General features: G+C 54.0%; 1 protein-coding gene across 1 annotated transcript; it reads left to right on the top strand.

Annotated features, from left to right (window-relative positions):
• The first annotated feature begins 6,372 nt into the window (after positions 1–6,372).
• Positions 6,373–21,152, top strand: MYDGF (myeloid derived growth factor). Its single transcript, XM_032394445.1, has 6 exons — positions 6,373–7,044; positions 8,121–8,171; positions 14,046–14,107; positions 15,553–15,634; positions 16,936–17,008; positions 18,324–21,152. Exons 1-6 carry the CDS (start codon positions 6,574–6,576, stop codon positions 18,401–18,403), a joined length of 819 nt encoding a protein of 272 aa, XP_032250336.1. The 5' UTR covers positions 6,373–6,573; the 3' UTR covers positions 18,404–21,152.
• Positions 21,153–21,159: the final 7 nt, after the last annotated feature.

Raw genomic sequence — 21,159 nt, 5'->3', positions numbered from 1 at the left:
GGGTGCTGGGAGGTGCCCCGCTCTTCATCAGACGGGTCCCAGGGAGGACCGCCCCGGGGTCCTGATGCCCCTGTTTGTCCCCCAGGGACCCAGCCCAGGGTGTCCCGCACGGCCCGGTCCGCCCGCAGGCTTCCTCAGGGCAACAGCAGCTGCCAGGGTGCACATCCTTCTGGCCCGTTACTCTGCCCCGGATGCCTTCACTTATTACTGGTATCTGTGCTTGACCAGAGGCTTGACTCCGTGGTTCAGGAATCCAAGGAGGGCAGGCCATTCCCCATTTCCCGTTGTCCCAGCAGCTGAGACCTGGGGAGACCAGAGGCTGCCTGAGCAGATGGCGTCTGGTAACAAGTCCCTAACAGCAGGATGGCCTCTCCTGGCACCTTCACCCTCCCCATACTTGAGGAAGTCCCACTTTTATTTTTAATGGCTTAACAAGTAAAACGGTAGTGCAAAAGGATACATGGAGAAAAGACGCCTTCCCTCCAGAGATGTGATCACTTCCCAGTCTCTCTTTTTTTTTTTTAATTTTATTATGTTATGTTAGTCACCATACGTCATTAATTTTTTTTTTTTAAGATCTTATTTATTTGACAGAGAGAGACAGAGCGAGAGAGGGAACACAAGCAGGTGGAGCAGGAGAGGGAGAAGCAGGCTCCCCGCCAAGCAGGGAGCCCATTGTGGGGTTCGATCCCAGGACCCCGGGATCATGACCTGAGCCGAAGGCAGACGCTTAATGACTGAGCCACCCAGGCGCCCCCTACATCATTAGTTTTTGATGTGGTGATCCACGATCCGATCCATTGTTTTCGTATAACACCCAGTGCTCCATGCAGTACGTGCCCTCCTTAATACCCATCACCGGGCTAACCAATCCCTCCTCCCCTCTAAAACCCTCAGTTTGTTTCTCGGAGTCCATAATCTCTCATGGTTCATCTCTCCCTCTGATTCCCCCCCTTCATTTTTCCCTTCCTTCTCCTAATGTCCTCCATGTTATTCCTTATGTTCCACAAATAAGTGAAACCATATAATTGACTTTCTCTGCTTGACTTATTTCACTTAGCATAATCTCCTCCAGTCCCAACCATGTTGATGTATAAAAGTTGGGTATTCATCTTTTCTTTTTTTTTTTTTAAAGATTTTATTTATTTATTTGAGAGAGAGAATGAGATAGAGAGAGCATGAGAGGGGGGAGGGTCAGAGGGAGAAGCAGGCTCCCTGTTCAGCAGGGAGCCCGATGCGGGACTCGATCCCGGGACTCCAGGATCATGACCTGAGCCGAAGGCAGTCGCTTAACCAACTGAGCCACCCAGGCGCCCGGTATTCATCTTTTCTGATGGCTGAGTAATATTCCATTGTAAATATGAACCACATCTTCTTTATCCATTCATCTGTTGAAGGGCATCTCAGCTCTTTCCACAGTTTGGCTATTACGAACATTGCCGCTATGAACATTGGAGTGCATATGGCCTCTCTTTTCACTACATCTGTGTCTTTGGGGTAAATACCCAGGAGTACAATTGCTGGGTCATAGGGTAGCTCTATTTTTAATTTTTTGAGGAACCTCCACATTGTTTTCCAGAGTGGCTGTGCCAACTTGCATTCCCAGCAACAGTGTAAGAGGGTTCCCCTTTCTCCACAACCTCTCCAACATTTGTTTCTTTCCCTGTCCATTTTTGCCATTCTAACTTGTGTAAGGTGGTATCTCAATGTGGTTTTGATTTGAATTTCCCTGACGGCTAATGATGATGAACATTTTTTCATGTGTCTGTCAGCCATTTATATGTCTTCTTCAGAGAAGTGTCTGTTCATGTCTTCTGCCCATTTTTTGACTTGATTATTTGTTTTTTGGGTGTTGAGTTTGAGAAGTTCTTTATAGATCTTGGATGCCAGCCCTTTATCTGTAGTGTCATTTGCAAATATCTTCTCCCATTCTGTGGCCAGTCTCTATCTTTAACACCTGAATTCTATTCCTCCCTCTGAATGTGCCAGAATTTATTTTGCCAGGCACCTATCAAGGGATAACCAGTTTTTCTGGGCTTTTTTGTTTAAATCAGTATAAACCAGGGGTCAGTGGACTTACTCTGTAAAAGGCCAGAGAGTAAATATTTTAGGCATTGTGGGCCAGACAGCCTTGGGTGCAACTACTCCACTCTGCCCTCCTAGTTCAAAAGCAGCCACGGATGATATGTAAAAGAGTGTTTGGCTGGATGCCAATAAAACTTTATTTACAAAACCAAGCAGCCCGCCAGATTTGGCCCACAGGCTGTAATTGACCAACCGTCAGTGTAAGTGATAACTGCAACAAATAGTCTTGCACATATTTTGGGCATATGTTTGAGTTTATAGGGTAAGTTCCTAGAATTATCAAAAGGCATACTCGTTTTTAGTTTCACGGAGTATTGCCAGATTGCCTTCCAAAGAGAACCACCTCCATGTAAACTGCCTCAAGAAAGGTGAAGTGTGCCTGTTTCCCCATTCCTCCACTAGTACTACCTGCTATCAAATATTTTTATGTTTGCCAATCTTAGGGGTGAAACATGGCATCCCGCTGTAAGTTGAACTCACATTTCTTTTAGGTGTGGGAATGTTTTCATGTTTTAAGACACTTGTTGACTAGTAATCATTGGCCCACCTTTCTTTTGATCTATGGACCTCACTGATTTGTGGACTTTCTTTACATTTGAAGGAAATCAGTCCCTTGTCATCCATATTGCAAACTGAACGATGTTGTCAATCTCAATGTGTTTTATGGGTACGAAGCTTAGTCAATGAATGTTTAAAATCCCAGTCTTGAGAATAAGATGTCTTTCACTTAAACCTCTGTGAAATAAAGTGGAGGAAGGGACTGGTCACAAGTCACAGAAGGACAGAAACTGATGGCAGAGGGCACTGGGCTTGCTCCAGGAGCCTTGGCAGCTGGAAACCTGCATTTGTCTCCAAGCAGGAACTCATCCTCAGAACCTTCTACCCCTGTCTCACTCAGTCAGTACTCAGATTATCATGAAACAGCATCCATTGGCCTAACTTCAGTCAGTCACATTCCTACCCAACAATGAGGCCCGGAAATAGAAGTGGGGTGCCAACAGAAAGGAGGGTGGATGATGGGCAGCTACAAAAGGACAAGTGTCTGTTGGCAGAAGGTCAAGGTCTCAGTGGTGGCAGGTAGAGGCATTTGTCTCTTCCAGGCTGTTATGTGGGCCACTTTTCTCCACCACTGGTGGGGAATCCGATCCGTCAGTGGGGGGTCCCCAGCACTGTTTGAGGCTGCCTGTGCATATGCCTGCTGGCTTTCCTGTTGGAAAAGCTCATCTCTTCCCTAATTGGCAAGAACCCATATCCGATGGACATAAAAGCCTGTGTCATATTGGATGCAGAGACTTCCTGGTTTGTCATTGGTCCATCAAACATGTTTATGATATTTCAACACAAACAAACAAACAAACAAAAACTATGAACACATAGGAAATTGCAAAACTAGTACAGATCCCATGGACCCTTCACCCAGCTTACACCTTACCTAACCATAGTACATTGTCAACATCAGGAAACTGACCTGAGTGCAATGCAATTAACAAGACTCTATACCTTATATGGATTTTATCAGCCTTTACATGTGCTCCTGGGTGAGTGTGTCTATTTCATTTTGTCGCCTGCACAGATTCCTGTAACCAACACTACAGTCGTAATACAGAACTGTTTATTCTCAAGAAAGGAGTTCCTCCGTGCAATCCTGTTATATCCACACCCATCCCACGTATGGTGTCCTGAACAGAGAGAGAGAGTTGTCCATTGATATTCGTGTCACCAAATGGTTTCCTTAAGGACTGCTAGATTTCATGTCATGATTAAAAAGCAAGATCTTTGGAATGAGGGTTTTTTGTTGTTGTTGTTGTTGTTGTTGTTGTTGTTTTACTTTTAATCTCTCCAGTATGATTTTTTTTAAGCAAGAAGGAAAAACAAAAGAGGTTTGGGCTCAGTCTTTCTGAAAAGAAAACATGCACACACAAACCTCCCTGTCTTCAGTGGGAGACTCAAACAGCTCACAATTGAAATATCCCGTTAGCAACAGCGCTTGGCCACTAATTGAATCCTTCAGAGTGATGGACTGAAGGTCAAACGCAGCAGGTGAGATAATGGGAAAGACATCAACAGGACCATGCTGTGTGAAACACGGAATAAGACTGTGATCATCCAGTTTATGGAGCCAATTTCTAATGGGCCCAGAGCAGGCAGTTGCAAGGAGAAAGAAATTTCTTAATGTGAGCAGATATCCCAACTTAAGACAGGCTGCCCATACTAGAGGGGCATCAATTTTGGAGTTAGGGTTATCTGTGGAGCTGTCAGCCTGCTGGAGGATCCTCCTGACCTCCCTGAAATTGACCTTCATCCTCAGTATCTGAGGGGGTTAGAGTGATTTGAGGCCCTGACAGGTTTTTTGATAGAGCCCAGCTTAAGGGTTACCTATGCCATTTTCTTTCTGGATTCTATTCTTTCAAGTCAGGAGGGACTAGGAAAACAAGCTTAATTCTGGACACTCCAGACCTCGCCATTGGTGTTTTCTTGAAAATTTAAGCAATTTGTGACCAAAAAAAGGGGTGGGGGTGGGGGGAAAGCTTGTGTTAAGAATTCTTATTTGTAGAAATTTCACCTGCATTTCCTCAGTTAACTTTCCTGACTACGCCCTGAGGTAGGGATTATTTTCTTTTTAGTTTATTTTTAAATAATTTTAGGCTGACAGAAAAGCTGCAGAAATAGTACAGAGTTCCTGGAGACCCTTCACCCAGCTTCCCCTAATGTTCACATCACCATGTAACCATGGTTGAATCGGGATAATGAAGCCAGGAAATTAGCATCAATACAGTCCTATTATCTAATAGGTAGAGGTCATTTTTTCTCGTCCAGGATTGTTACTGACTGAACATGTCCTTCCAAAATTCGGATGTTGAAAGCTAACGCCCACGGTGATGGGAAGTATGGGGAGGCGGGGACTTTGGGAGGGTATTAGGTCATGAGGGTGAACCTCCCATGAACCGGATGAATGCCCTTAGGAGAGAGGCCCCAGAGGGCTCCCTGCCCCTTCCGCCCTGCGAGGACAGTGGGAATATGAGCACAGGGCCGCCTGTGGCCCAGGAGGCGAGCCTCATCAGACACCAAGCGTGCCTCACCTTGCTCTTGAACTTCCAGCCTCCAGAACTGTGAGAAATAAACGTGTGTTTGTTTATAAGCTGCGGGGTCTGCGGTATTCTTGTTACAACACGCTGAACTAGGACAAGGAGCCCATCCAGGATCCCACATTGTGTTTTGTTGCCTTGGCCCCCTCCTCCTGTGACGGATGGTGCCTCAGCCTTTGTCTTTCACGATGTCTGTGAAGAGGACTGCCCTGTTACCTGGTGGGACGTCCCTCAGCTTGGGATTTTGTAGGATATTTGCTTATAATAATTAGATTGAAGTCATGGACTTGGGGCAGGAAGTCGAGAGGCGCCACTGAGAATGTCCTTCCCGGTTGTTGACGTCTCATCGGTGACATTAACTTTGATCATTGGGCTAAAGAGGGTGTCTTCACTCTAAAAGTACTATTTTTCCCTTTATAACTAGTAAGTATCTTGGGGGGAAATACTTTGAGACTAGGGAAATATCCTGTTGTTCATCATACTCCCCCCGTCCCCCGGCCAATTTTTAGATCTGTTAACCTTAAAAAATAAAACTGCCAGTTATTTTACCAGTAAAAATAGGTCTATTCAGGAGTAGCAGAGAACTGCAACCCAGGACAAGCAAACTACCGCAACAACCAGAGGCAAATCTGCAGAAGAAGGGAGAGAACTACTCTTAACAGAAGAAAGAGCAAGTTGCAACGGACGGTTATAAACAAAAGTCCACTGTCTCAGTTCCAGGTGTGGCGGCTTCTCATTGGCTTGGCTGTGGAGGTCTCTCGTTGGCTGGGCTTTGACTTTCTCTCATTGGCTGGGTTGTGGCTGTCTCTCATTGGCTGGACTGTGGCTCTCTCATTCGCTGAGCTGCAGCTGTGTCCCATTGGCTGGGCTGTGGCTATCTCTCATTGGCTGGGTGGTGGCTGTCTCTCATTGGCTGTGCTGTGCCTATCTCTCATTGGCTGAGCTGTAGCTGTGTCTCATTGACTGGGCTGTGGCTATCTCTCATTGGCTGGGCTGTGGCTGTGCCATAATGGCTGGGCTGTAGCGTTGTCTCACTGACTGGGCTGTGGCTGTCTTTCATTGGCTGGGCTCTGGCTGTCTTTCATCAGCTGGCTGTAATTATCGTTCATTGGCTGAGCTGTGGCTATCTCTCATTGGCTGGGCTGTGGCTGTCTCTCATTGGCTGGGCTGTTGCCAGGGCAGGGGAAAACTTCCTTCCTCCTGCTAGGGCCGTGAAGTAGTGGCTAACATACTATGGACTGCAAGGTGCTGGACTTCCTATTGGGTCTGCAATTACCAGAAGTCATAGGGCGCAGAGCTTTGCCTACCGGCCTCTCCACTCCATTCTAAAAACGAGGGTTCCCCTTATTAATTTTCAGATCCATCCAGGGATCTTGGCTGCAACAACTGAGGTATTTGCCCAATGGTTATCGTCCATTTCCCTCATTCCAGACGGAATTTACTACACTTACTAACTGGAAGAGCGGTAGGGTCAGTCACAGGGCTAGGAATTGCAGCACGGACGGACTCCAGGGCCACTCACCCCAGGGACTCACCCCGTAAGTCCAAGCCCCGCCCCAACATGGCGGCCCCAGGCGGGAGGAGGCGGGGCGCGTCAGGTCACGTGGCCGCGCCACGGCCGACGTGGCCTCTAGCGGACGCCCCACGTGTCCCTCGCCGCGTCCCGTCGCCGCCCCAGCCCTGCGGACCCGATCCCAAGATGGCGGCGCCCAGCGAAAGGCGGAACGGCGGAGGTGCGAGCCTGTGGGCTGTGTTGCTGCTGGCGGCCGTGGCGTTGAGGCCGGCGGAGGCGGTGTCCGAGCCCACGACTGTGGCGTTTGACGTGCGACCTGGCGGCGTCGTGCACTCCTTTTCCCAGAACGTGGGCCCGGGGGTACGTATCGCCGCCGCCCCGGGGGCTGGAGCGGTGGCGCCGTTGGGGGCGGGTCCTGAGAAGGGGGCGCGGACGGTCGGGGGCGGGGACTGAGTTAGGAAGGGACTCTGGGGGGTGCGGTCATCACTGAGGTGCGACTGAACTTACGGGAGCTCGGCGTCCTGGGGTCTGGGGACTTGGAGGGTTGGGTCGCCAGCCTCAGTCCCTGTTTCCTCTCACATGCCCAGCGTGCCCACGCAGCCCTCACTCCCAGACCAGGCGAGTCCCCGGCCGTCGGAGGGCTGAGCCGCCCCAGAGATGGGGAGAGAGGAGGCTGAGGGGTATTTCGCCTCCAGGCCCTGTAGAAGGTCAGCTCCGCTGCAGCTCTGACGAGGGAGGAGGTGGACAGACTTTGCTCTTTTTCTCCGTTGCACGAGGCCCTCCCTCTCTTCCATTGAGGTGTGAGGCAAGGTCCTCCTCACCTGGAGGTCAGCAAGCCGGGGTCCAGCCCAGCCCTGTCCCCAGCTTGTTGGAGAAGTCCTTCCCCTCCCATCTTCGATTTCCGTGTCTGTAACGGATGTCGATAGCTGCCATTTATTGAGTACTTCCTTATAGCCAGATATTGTGCCAAATGCTTGATTTGCTAGGACCATTTCACAGATGAGGAAAACAGGCTCAGAAAAAGCTTTCACTTGTCTGAAGCCCACGGCAGAGCGGAGATGGGTCTTCTGGTGTTCATGTCCTGCTTCCAAAGTCCATGTGCCTAGATGGGTGGGTGCTTGGAGGGTGTGGGACCTCCCCCTTCCCCCTTCCTGTTCTTCACCCCCAGAAGCCACCTGAGTTGTTTGTCCTGACTCAGGAGCTCATTAGCAGGGGGGCAGGTAGGGGAGTTCTAGGTCGGTAGACACTGGGAGACCTTGTGAGGCTGGCTTCCAGGGACATCAGTCAGGAATCTTGCTCTGCTTCCTTCCCCTTAGTGCAGATGCTCAAAAGCTGGATCTTCTTGATTTTGGATCTCAGAGGACATCCTGAGACCCTCCACTGTAAGCAATAAGGATCACCTCCTAACAAGCTTTTTTCCACCTTCCATTCTCCAGGACAAATACACTTGTGCATTCACCTACGCTTCTCAAGGAGGGACCAACGAGGTGAGTTGTTCAAAATTCCACATAGTTTTGTATGGCAGTATCCACTGTCATGGAGAGATGCTCTCCAGGGAGCAGTGGAGTTGGGTCATACCTTAATTAACTTAAACTTATTGAACTGTTCTTGTCTCACCAATAAAAGATAATGCTCAAGGTAACTAGTGATGGTAGATTCCCCCCCTATAATTCCACAGAGTGAGCAAACGTCTGGATGGAAAGAGGCACGTGAGATAAGGACGTGCCGCACCTGTGAGCCTCTCTTAGGAGTATTTTATTTGCCTTCTGTGCTGCATGACAAATCATGACAAACTTAGCAGCTTAAAACAACACCCATTTATTATCTCACAATTCTGGAGGTCAGAAGCGCAGCTCAGGTGGGTATTTCATAAAACCCAAATCAAGTTGTCAACTGGCAGGGCTCTTATCTACAGGCTCATTCAAGTTGTCGGTAGAATTCAGTTCCTTGCCGTGTAGGACTGAGGTCCCCATTTCTCGGTGGCTGTTTTCTCCAGCAGCTGGTGCAGAGAGGAAATAAGAGATCTGAAGCATAAGAAGAACATGACTCACCATTGCTGGCTGTGAGGGGGGCACAGGGCAAGGAGCGCAGGTGGCTTCTCGGAGCTGAGGGCAGCCCCTGGCTTGTGGCAAGGTTTCTGTTTTACCACCACAAGAACTGAATGGAAGAGGACTCTGAACCTCAGATGGGTGCAGTCTGCTGACACCTTGAGTCCAGTCTGAGATTCTGAGCAGAGGGCCTGCCGTGGCCAGTTTCTGCCTCGGGGACTGAGAGCTTATCAGTGGGCAGTGCAGTTAAGCTGCTAAATTTGTGGTCATTTATCATGCAGGGTGGTGACTTGAATGCCCCCCCTCCAAAGATATGTTCACATCCTAATTCCTGGAACCTGTGAATGTAACCTTATTTAGAAGAAAATATTTGCAGATGTAAGTTCAGGATTTTGCAATGAAGAGATCATCCTGGGTTATCCAGGTGGGCCCTAAATCCAGTGACAGCTCCTCTTAGAAGAGACACTCAGGAGAGATTTGATGGAAGAGGAGAAGACACACAGAGGAAAAGGCCATGTGAAGATGGAGGCAAAGATGGAGGGGTGTGGCCACAAGCCAAGGGGCATCTGGAGCCACTGGAAACCAGAAGAGGCAGGAAGGTTGCTGCCCCGCAGCCTTCGGAGGGAGCCCAGCCCGGGGACACCTTGATTTTGACTTTTGGCCTCAAGAACCGGCAGAGAAGAAATGGTAGTGGTTGTAAGGTAGCAAGTTTGGGGTGGTTGGTTATGGCGGCCGCGGGCAGCAATGCCCACAGCAGCAGACTAGCAGTGACGCACCGTTACAAAGTGCTCCGAGAATAAAGGACTGGCGTGGAGTGCTTTCTGCATACCGCTGCTTGGTTTTATTGGGAGGGAGAGCTGCAAGTTTTCGGGAAGATGCACAGATTTTCTGCTCAACGTGGTTATAAAGAATAAAAGAAAAATGAAAAGGAAGAATTCATCATCACTATAAAAATCAGTAAAAACCGTCTTTTTTTTTTTTTTTTTTGAGATTTTATCCATTTATTAGAGAGAGAGCATGAGCAGGGGGAGGGGCCGAGGGAGAAGCAAACCCCCTCATCTTCATTGACCTGACTGAAGATCTTTTTATCCCTAATTGTGCTTTCCTCCCCGACAACCAGTCTTTAGGAAATACTGCTCTTGCTCCAGAATATGTGTGGTACTGTGTCACCTAACAGTGTAGAGTCGTAGAGAGGGAGGCTGCATGGGAGCCTCTCACGTGCCTGACCCTCCCGGCAGGCCGGTTCTCAGCCCCTCTCTCCTCCCACTTGGGACAGCGCGTTGAAATGGGCAAGAGCAGATCTCTCTCCACCCTTGGCACCTCTAACGTCCGGGATTCGGGGCCGGGTCGTTCTCTGAGGGAGCTGTCCCAGGCACTGGGGCCTCGAGCAGCCTTCCGGGCCCCACCCACTCAGTGCCAGGAGCACCCCAGTCCCCAGTCGTGACTTCCAAAAACATCTCCAGACACTGCCCAATGTTCCCTGAAGGACGGAATTATCCCTCGTTAGAAACCACTGGGCAAGAGTGATTTTTATTATTCTAGATATGTCTTCTTTGTAAGTAAATGATTCCCAGTGACAGTATTTTAACAAAATGTAGCAAACAAACGGTAACCCCCGCCACCAGGACAGCAGGCGTCCTGCCATTGTCCACCCCTTCTTGCCACAGCTCCAGGCCTCGCTGCTTCTCCAGCTAGTCCTTCCACTATGGGATGAAGCCAAGTGGTGGAACGTTCCTCGTAATGGTGAGCCAAAGCCCATGAGTCCAGCCTACCCCCAGGCACTCAGAGCCAGTCCCAACGCACCCTCTTCCACGTGGCAGCCTTTTGGATGTGTGTAGAAAATTGATTACGGGACAATGAACCGAAGTAGCACCTCTACTGTGGTGGTTATCGGGTGCCCCACGCTGTGCTAAGCCACACACACATCTCATTTCTTCCTCTCCACAACCCCAGGACGCCAAACTGCTCTGGTGTTAACCCCATTTCACACTCGAGGACACAGAGGCCCGGGCTTGCCCAGCTGGGAAGTGACCAAGGTGCGTGGGGCACAGACCCCTAACCACTGCTCTGTGCTCCTGACCCAGTGTCACCAGCAGCTTGGAAGAGAGCACATGGCACCCTGTCCCCCCCGCCCCCCGACTAAACTTAAACTCTTAGAGGTGGACAGCCTGCTGCCGCGTCGAGTAAGGGAGAGCCAAGTTCATGCACACTGGCTGGGGCAACCGCAGGCTGGAGCCTTGTCTTGGAATAGGCTGAATTCGTTTGTTTTGGAAGAGAGGGTTCATCTTGAAGAAATCACTTTTAAGCAGAGCAGACGTGTGGTGGCACGGCCTTGTCCCAGCAGCAGCCGTCTAGCGCAGTGACGAGACCACAGGGAGCCGAGCGCTGGGGCGGGTGGTGCTGCGTGAGCCGGACGGGGCACCCCCAGCCCGTGGGCTCTTTGGCGGCTGTCCTGTGGCCACCTCACAAGCGAGTGGCAGGCCAGATTCTCAGCAAATGTGCAGGGATGGTTTGATGTTCTGTGGCTTCCGCCTGGTGACGTGCAGGGAGACATCGCAGCGATGCCCCCCGGAGCAGCTGGAACGGAAGTCCGAGAGGCCCCAGGGGCATCCCTGCAGGGGTGTCGTCAGAGAGAAGAAACCCAGTTCCTGGTCGGCACCCAGGAGGACCCGTGGCGGCGGGCGCACCCAGCTCGGAGCCAGGGCCTCTGACACACTTGCGCCTTCGATAATGGTTTGTTTCTGCCGAGGGTCACCTAAGAGGCCCGTGCTGGCTGGGGACAGTAGGCACAGGGTGATTCATAATCTCTCAGTGCTCACCAGGAGGCCATGCTCGGTGCGGATGCAAACCAGCCATTCCTTACAAAGTTAAATGTACGCTCACCATATAACCCTGCACTTCACTGCGAGGTGTCATCCCACTAGGAATGAAAAGTCACCCACACAGAAATGTGTACGTGACCCTTTACAGCAGTGGGATTCACAGTGGCCAACAAGTAGAAACAACTTTGGTGCCCATCAGTGGGTGAACGGATACACATAATGTGTCCCCCACTCGGGAGCGTCCCTCAGCCGCAAACAGGAGCCAGGTGCCCACACGCGCTGCCCCGGGGATAGACCCCGAGCCCACGACGCTCGGAGGGAACCAGACACAGAAGGCCACACGGGCTGTGAGTCCACGTGGGTGACACGCACAGAACAGGCTCATCCGTGGACGGGAAGGGGGCTCGCAGAAATGGGGGCTGGGGAGAGGGGAAGGGATGGGGCTTCTTTATGGGGTGATGGAATGTTCTGGAACTAGATCATGGTGATGGTTGCAGACCTCTGCATATGCTAGAAAACACAGAATCGTACACCATGTGAGGGTGTAGTATGTAGATACTTCTCAGTCAAGCTGTTGGATAAATGAACCGTGGACATGGGCGGCAGCGTGGATGACTCTCCAGTGCCCCACACTAAGTGAAACCACACAAGACTGCATTCTGCCTGATTCCACCCTGGTGACCGTTTTACAAAGGCCCAACTCGGAGATGGGGTCAGCAGTTACCAGGAATTTGCAGGAAGGGGTTAACTGCAGAGGGAAGGGGCCGGGGGATCCAGGGACATAGATCTGGTCTGTATCTTGATTGGATGGTGGACACGGAGCTAGAAGCATTTGTCAGAGCTCCGAGAACTGTCACCAAAATGGGCACATTTCCCCATCTGTGATTTATATCTTATCAAAAACTAATCGCGGCTACCAGTTACGTGTCATCTGTCACACCTGGCCAGTCCTGTGCTGAGTTCCCCAGGTGTTCAGGCTGTCCCCAGAACACACACACACACGAATGTCTACTGCCCAGACCTGAGGCTTACCATCTGCCTATTGCGCCCTGCAGCCACGAGACCACGGTCAAGCTCACATAACCAGAAGGCCACTCAGAGGGATGTTGATCCTCTTACTAAGAAACTCTCGGTTTTAAGTTTGTTTGCATTCATAATTTTTTTAAAAAGATTTTATTCATTTGTGTGAGAGAGAGCACAAGCAGGGGGAGCGGCAGGCAGAGGGAGAAGCAGGCTCCCCGCTGAGCAAGGAGCCCGATGTGGGACTCGATCCCAGGACCCTGGGACCATGACCTGAGCCCAACCGACTGAGCCACCCAGGCGTCCCTGCATTCATAATGTTTTAAACAGTGTTTAAACATTTGCCTCACCTTCAAGAGCCTTGTCAGAGCCGTGGGAAACCTCTCAGATATATTTCATAGCATAAAACGTTTCCAGGTGCTCACAGGCCTTGGAGCCACGGACAGGTGTTTTTAGATAGGGAGGGAGAAGAGTCTGCCAAGTCCGCAGGTGTGGCCCGCAGCCGTCCCTTTGACGAGCTGGTCACTGGTCCCCACATTCCTGCTGCAGGCAGATGGCATCTGGGCGACCGCTTACTCCCGTCGTGATTAACCTAAAAATGGCCTTGTTTTTGTTCGTGAAGAAGCTCTGGTGTTCAGCCAGGAGTACCAGTACTGGGAGGATATTATTACTCCGGGGGAGGGGACTGTAAACTCGCATCTTACTAGCAAAACATACAGACGCCTTAAGGCACCCAGAACCCGGTGGCTGTCCGTGTCCATCTGCCAGATTTGCAGAGGCCATGAAAATGAGAAGAAGCTGCTAGCGGTGTGTCCGGGAGTCGTTTAAAAGTTTTAATCTTCAGGGGCGCTGGGGTCACTCAGTTGGCTGAGTGTCTGACTCTTAATTTTTTTCATTGATTTTTTACAAAGCTAACATGTTCACATCCTTGCAAAAGAAGAACGCATAAAAAGCGTGGGTCCCACCCACGTCCTCCGTGTAACCACGAGTATTACGGTCTCGCGTCTGCTCCGAGGCCTTGATGCCGAGCCAACAAGCAAGAATATATGGTCTCCTTTTATTTTAGTGTTTCTTTTTCTTGATAGGCTTTATTTTTTAGAGCCGTTTTAGGTTCACAGCAGAAGTGAGCACAAGGCACAGATTTTGATACACCCCCCCCCACGGCCTCCCCCCATCATTGACGGTCGCCACCGAGAGCGGGACGCTCGTGACTGTCGCTGAGCCCACATGGCTGCATCACGGCCTCTCCAAGCCCATAGCTGACCGTCTGGCTCAGTCTTAGTGCTGCGCTGAGGGTGGGGATGGACGTATGAGGACACGTGCCCACCACCGTGGTCTCGCCTGGTGGAGTGTCCCTGCCCCCGGGCCAGGCTCCAGCCCGGAGGCCCTGGGAAGGTTCGCTCCCTTTGCAGAACTGGAGGGCATCCAGTTGCAGTCCTGGGCTGACCTGTATCTTCCCCTCTCTCCCCAGAAGTGGCAGATGAGCCTGGGAACCAGCGAGGACCACCAGCACTTCACCTGCACCATCTGGAGGTGAGCCCGGGGTCCCGGTGGGGGGAATCTCCCCTGCAGGAATGCGCTGAGGCTGCTGGGGGGGGTGTGCCCGCGGGGCCTCCAGGCAGCAGGGACCGGCACCCCTGAGGAGCGTGGGCTGGAGGTGATGGTCACCCACGTGCAGGTGGGAGGGAGGGTGTGGCGCTGTGCTGGGGGCTGCTGGGGTTGGGAGAGCTCCCCAGGGAAGCGCATTGACACTGGGGCCCAGAGGGGGTGGGGGGCAGGGTCTGGGCTCCCCCGCATCGTCCCCTTCCATCTCCCCACCCTGCAGTGCGGCATGAGTGAGCGGTGGGCCTGAGAAGGGACGGAGGGAAGGGGGTGCTCAACTCAGTGGGGGAGGGCGCTGGAGAGTATCACATCCTAGCCCTGCTCCCCTGGGCTCTGCGGCCTGGATCTGATTCTTCCAGCATTGGTCGTGGGTCTGGCATGGTGCAGGCACCTCGGGGGATGCACAGAAGTGCAAGCCGTGGTCCCACCCTCGCAGGGGATCGGCAGAGGGGGACGGAGCACTGGGAGGGCCGTGGCAGCGACATTGAATCAAAGGACACCCGTGTTCTCATCCTACTTGCAGGCAGCAGCCCCCAGGCTTCTGCCTGATGCTCTGTAAACAGCAGGTGCTTACTAGGCAATGTTGGGGGACATTCTGACCCGCTCTGTGGACTGGCCCCTGTCGGCAGCAGGCAGAGGAGCCCCAGGGGCCGCCCTGATGACTGGGCACGTGAGCACCAGCACCCTAGGTGGGCGCAGCGCCAGGCCACAGAGGCCTGCGGCCATGCTCAGCCCCAGAGCCGCCCTGACTGCGGGGCCACCCGTTTAGCAAGAGGTCCTGCCTGAACGGGCTGTTCTCCCAGTTTCACACATTGACTGACCAGGCCCTGCGCAGCCGCTGGGGCTTAGACAGTCCGGGAGGCTCCCTGGACCTCCCCCCGCCTCCCTCCTGACATGCCCCCAGCAGGACTCTCCTGACCCCCCTGCTGCCTCTCCACCCCCACCCCCATCCCTGTCTGCTCTCTGCACGCGGCCACACAGGGCTCTTCACCCCGCACACACTGTCACCCCCTTGCTGCCACCAGCCCTCTCTCAGCTCCCCTCCGCTCTGGTCATGCTGACCTGGTGGTTCTTTAAATGCCCCCATTTGCACTCTCCACGGGACCTCTGCCCTCTGCTCTCTCCCTCCTCTGCCTAGTTAATTCCTGTACTTCTCAGCCCCTGGGATGTTGCCTTTCCCTGGTTCCTGGTACAATACCTGGAATGTCTTTGGCACTTCATGAAAAAGTGTTCAGTCCCTGTCCTAGAACAGCTTGCACCCAGAAGGAGAAACAGACTTGTCAATAAATGAGCCAAAAGAATGTTCTAGTACAGAGGAAAGAATAAACGATGTTGAGGAGGCCAGGGCTGACTCCCTTGCCTGCCCTCCTTTGCAGGCCCCAGGGCAAGTCCTACCTATACTTCACGCAGTTCAAGGCAGAGGTGCGGGGTGCCGAGATCGAGTACGGCATGGCCTACGTGAGTACGGCGTGGACTGCACCTCCCAGACGGGAGGGAGGGAGGGTGTGGCGCTGTGCTGGGGGCTGCTGGGGTTGGAAGGGCTCCTCAGGGAAGCGCAGTGACACTGGGGCCCAGAGGGAGTGGGGGGCAGGGTCCGGGCTCCCCCGCATCGTCCCCTTCCGCCAGCAGGGGTGGGGAGGCGGTTGAAGTGAGGAGACAGACACAAGTCCTTAGAGGGTGATTTTGTAACATGGGAGGACATGGGGCGCCACGCAGACTCTGGACCAGGAGGTGCCAGGGAGGTGGCATTGGGCTCAGAGCAGGACCCTGCTGACCCCTAGAGACCCAGCGGGCGGAGGAGGAAATGGACACGCGGCCTCCCTCTCTTATCACCTGCCATCTCCCGCCGGTGCGCCCCGCTGGCAAGGCCCACAGGAAGCCAGAGGGGAGGGGCCCAGGACACTAGCGGGGACAGCGAGGGCAGGCGTGGGCCCAGAGGTGCAGGCAGCGTGCTCACTGGTGTGGGGCAGGCCCCGTGTCCGGTGGCTCCCGTGACCTGTGGTTCATGGCCCGGGCAGCGCCTTCTGCCACGCCGCTGACCCCCACGGCCCGCAGCAGGGGCCGGCCGCACTGCGGAGCCCTGCCCCCCACCCCCGCTTCTGCGTTTGGGTCACACACGGTTTGAAAACCACCGTATCAGTCCAAGCAGCAGAACCAGCAGGGACGGGCATTAAGAGATTTAGTGCCAGGAACTGGCTCTGCTCCCAGGGACCTTCCCGCTGATGGAGTCAGGCCCACCCAGGGTCACTGAGGATGATCTTAAAGTCAGCTCCTGGCCGACTTATCACATCTGCAAAGTACCTTCCCGCAGCGAGCGCCTGACTGCGGGCTTGCGGAGCGTGCCCACTCCCAGCCATCCCACCTCTGCCGCCACGCCGCTGGTCCCGCTGCTCTCTGTGCGCCTGTCTTACTAGAAAACTCATATTTAGCCGATTTGAAAGAGACACAATTCTGATTTTTAAAAATTGCATTCAAGAGACTGCCCTGCTTCTGGCATTTCCGTATGTTCACCGAAGGGGAAAATACCTTCCTTGGGGATTGGCAGCAAAGGCATGAAATTTTAAGCCAGTTGACAGTCTCCTAAGTGGATTAACCACTGCTTCTGCTGGATTCTCTTAGTGCTTAGAAGAGCAGCGCCCGCACGTGCCCCTCTGGTCAAAGTGTGTGGCTTTAGCCCGAGCTGGGCTCTTGGGAGCAGGAAGAGCAGGCTGAATCGCATACTTTCCCGATTAGGGATGTTTCCACTTGTTCTCTTTCAGTCGAAAGCTGCGTTTGAAAGAGAAAGCGACGTCCCCCTGAAAAGCGACGAATTTGAAGTGACCAAAACAGCAGGTATGTAGGGACGGCTTGTGGAGATGGACCCCAGGTTCTCAGACACAGAAGGTGGGTAGAGAGGGGGGCAGCACCCCCATCAGAGGGACAGGTTATGGCCCAGCGTCTGCAGGCTGTTTCTGTAAAGGGCCCCTAGCAAATACTTTCGGCTTTGTGGGGCAGACAGCCTCTGCCAAGACGACTCCACCTGGGAGAGCAAAGGCCGTGAGCCACGGGGCACTGAACGGGCATGGCCATGTCCTAATAAAACTTGATTTTATGAACACAGAAATGTGAATTACATATCACAAAATGTCATCTTTTTGATTTTGGCTAAAGCTATCTAAAATGTAAAAACCACCCTTAGCTCATGGCACAGGCCAAGCAAGCCCTACTAGGGACCTGAGGGCATGAAAATCTACTGAGGCTCTTGGGGACTTTCAGTGGGATTGCTCCCTAGAAGGGGGGGCCTGTGACTTCCACAGAGCTTGGCTGTCCTGGGTTCTGTGACTAGGAACAGCCTCAATGCTTGGGCAGCGGGGTTACTAACCCCTAAGGTCTGGGGGGGGCCCCTGGTGTCCTGAGCCATGTTCAGCCCTGCAGGGCAGATGTGAGCAGAAAGAGGGGTGGGAAGCTCCAGAGTTGGGGCTCTGTGCGTGAGAGCAAGGGGGGGGGCGAATGATGATGACGATGGACACAGGAGTGGAGCCGTGTTGCAGGGAGTCCTGAAGGTCCTGAGGGACACAAGAGGTGAGGTGAAGGATCCTTGTAGTTGTGGGCATCACCAGGCATGGGAGAGGGGTGGGGGTGCAGTGAGCGGGGCTTTCAGGAGGAGGGGCCTTGGGTCTGGAAGGAGCCCTGCCTCACCTGCAGGTCCTCAAGGGTGTGGGGGCTGTTGCGAGTAGAGGTCCAGGACAGGAGATGGGGCGGCCAGCAGAACCTTGACCTCAGGGCACACAGAGAGGGGCAGGGCTGAGCCTCTGGGGAATATCAGGTGAAGGCCGCGATCCCAGGTCCTGCCGGAAAGCCGCCATTGGGCCTCAGACAAGTTTGCCAGCGCAAGCAGGAGGTGACGCAGCCCGCCCCCTGCCTCCCATCCATCCTCACCATGGCAGAAATGACCACTGCTCTTCTCACCCTGAATATTCCCTGAGGCCTCCTGCTGCCCTCAGGACTGGCCCACCAACCTCTCCTTTCTTTGGTCCCTTACCCATAAGACTTTCAGGGCTGGGGGTCTTTCCCTGTCGAGTCCACTTCGGGGACTGCCCCCCTGCCCCGCCCAGGACCCAGCACTCTGGAGTGGCGAGGGCCCGACCATGTGCTTCTTCTCTCACAGTGTCCCACAGGCCCGGGGCGTTCAAGGCCGAGCTGTCCAAGCTGGTGATTGTGGCCAAGGCCTCCCGCAGTGAGCTGTGACCAGGAGCCCCATCGGGGGGCGGCTTTTCCTCATCTCCGCTGAAGGAGCTGGGCCCTGGGACTGCTGGTGCATTACTGGTTTTCTAGGGGGGACTGTTGGCTGATGTCCTCTGAACATGGAGCAGGGGTCTGAGACCCGCTGCCCATCTTTCTTACCAAAAGAGGCACTGGGGCACACGAAGGGGGGCTCCCGGGGGAATCACGGCTTTTCTGAAGCCAGTGCGTGTCTCCCTGTGGATCAGGCCGGGCTCCGGATCACTCCCAGGGAGAGTGATCCTGCTGCCCTGAGCCCGAGCCAACTGTTTTCTTACAGTTTTCCCAGGGGACCTTCTTCCAGACTAACTGGGAAGAAATGAAATGTTCTTTTCATATTTAAATAAATAAGACGGTTGAAAAGCAACCACGTTGGCAACTGGCGCTGGTGCCGGCCTGTCCGGGCACTCAGGGCTGGGGGGCGGCAGCAGGGTCTGGCTGCCCGCACCCGCCCACCCTGCTGGAGTCCGGCCACCTGTGACCACAGGCACCAGGAATCTCCAGGCACGAGTCCTCTGCAGGCTCAGAAGGGCCAGGTCCCAAGGGGGTCGGCCGTGAACCTGGATCCCTGAGCTCGTGGGGCAGGGCCGGCCACACCCTGCAGGTGACCCCCCGCGGTGGGGGAGTGCTCAGGGCGGACCTCTTCCGCACCTGGCTGCTTGGCTTCACTTCTCTTTTTGAAGCCGGATTGCATGTGGTGACTTAAAACAACAGCAACCACAAACACCCATAGGCAAACAAAACTCCCAAATGCCCCAGCCACTCAGAAGGTCTTGGTCTCCCAGCAGTGGGGCCTGGGAGTCTGACCCCAGCTTGCCCTTCAGCCTGCCCTCCGACCGGGCTCTCTCGTGAGCAAAGGAGGGGAAAAGAAACTGGGCTGTGCATCAGAATCCTTGCTTATCAGAATCACCGTGTGGGATTGATGGAGGACTCCTCCCCTTTCATTCGCCTGGCCTCCCTCGTGTCAGCCCGAGGATGTGGGCACGGTGGTGACCCCACTTGCCAGAGAAGAAGCAGGTGGGTTCCTGCCCCAGATGGCACACCTGTAGGAAGTGGAGTGGGACTCTCCCCCTGTCCACACCCGCAGTGTGTATAGACCAGCGTGGGAGCGTGAAGAACAGCTGTTCTCAGAGCACACAGCAGTTGCAGGGCCCCCCGTGGCCCCGGAGATACTCGCAGGGAAGGACCCCGCCATCCCTCACTGTCCAGCACACACATTCCACACTGCTCATGAGACTTCTCAAGGGCACATGCATCCACAGGGGGTTCACCCTACTCAAGAACAGATGCACTTTGAGCTCTGGTGAGCACGGGGACCCCAGGGAAGGCCAGGAGGCTTTGCTGCTCCGGCTTTGGGTTCAGTGGACGGAAAAACCAAGTGGGTCGTCACAGCAGCCCGGAGACGGATGGCCGCCCAGGGTCCCCTGCAGAAACAAGGCAGCTGGAAATGCAGGAGTGCCATGGCACCCGGGGCCACCGCGGGTCACGTGGGCCTGACCCCAGCAGGAGGGACGGATGCGTCCACGACCAGCCTGGAATCACAACTTCCAAATCTTGTGGGGTCGTCAAGGATGCAGAGCCGGTGTTTGCTGTGTCCTGGGACAGGGCAGGACATCCGGATGCAAACTAGTCGCCCTTGTCCGCACCAGCCATTTGCAGGCGTCTTTCTAGATATTTTGGGTAAACTCGAAAAGGAACCCACCCTGGCCCTGGGGTCTTTGGTCATGATGAGGAGCTGAGCCGAACCCTTGTTTGGGTGCACACAGGCCGAGCTCTGCAGGCCTGCACGTCCATCCTCCCGGCGCCCGGGGGAGCGGAACTTGAACCTGTCAGCGAGGACCGGCCCGCGGGCGTGTGATGTTACACGCAAGCTCAGTTTGAAAGGCAGGAGCCCCGGGAGGGCAAGAGAAAACTGTCAGCCAGCGCCAGCGATTTAATCACTAGCCCCACATGATGCAAATGGAAGATGTGTGCTTTTATTGAAATAGTTCTGTGGTGCTCTTTGGTTTTTCTAATTAAATCTCAAATTATGAAGAGTCAAGACAGGCTGGACAGCCCAGCAGGGCACCAGTACAAAGCCTTATGCACATTGATGAATTCAGTGTGCAAAGCCGAGGACAAAGGCTTTCTTTCCTCTGGGGCTTCTCGGGTGCTCAGAATGCAGATTGTTCTTGAATGTGAAGATCTGTCTCCTGACGGAAGATGGGAGGGCAGGTTTGCCTTAGCGGGGTGGGGCAGAGGTGGGCAGAGGGGCTGGCTCTCGGGCAGGAGAACCTTGGCTTTCTCAGGGAAGCAGAAACCCAACCAGAGGAAGGCCGTCCTGCATCTGGGGCAGCAGTGCCCTGTCAGCCAGTGCAGCAGGCCAGGGGGAGGCGAAAGGGCGTGGTGGGGACTGCGGCGGGCCGGAGGGGCAACGTCGGTGCAGCGACAGCGGCGGCCAGCGCAGGCTCAGGCCAGTTTCCGAGGAAGCCTCCACGTCTAGGTGGGTACGTGCAGTTTCCTTGACTAACGCCAGGTGTCTCAATGGCTGGGGCCGACCACACCCGTCTTCTCGCCTACAAAGGCCTGCAGGCCTCCGGTTTGAAAGCTTTGCCCCACAGACCTGGTCCTGCACAAGTAGTCGTGAGACCTCGTCCCCCCTCCCCCGCCCCGCAGGTGCCCCGAACAGCCTTCCCAGCCCTGCCTCGGCCCACCTGCCGCAGCGTTACGCATGCCCCTTCTGA

Source organism: Phoca vitulina, unplaced genomic scaffold (assembly GCF_004348235.1).
Source record: "Phoca vitulina isolate PV1807 unplaced genomic scaffold, GSC_HSeal_1.0 scaffold81, whole genome shotgun sequence".
NCBI classification, from domain to species: Eukaryota; Metazoa; Chordata; class Mammalia; order Carnivora; family Phocidae; genus Phoca; species Phoca vitulina.
The sequence above is the reverse complement of the archived record's forward strand: the minus strand, read 5'-3'. Positions and strand labels throughout refer to the sequence as shown.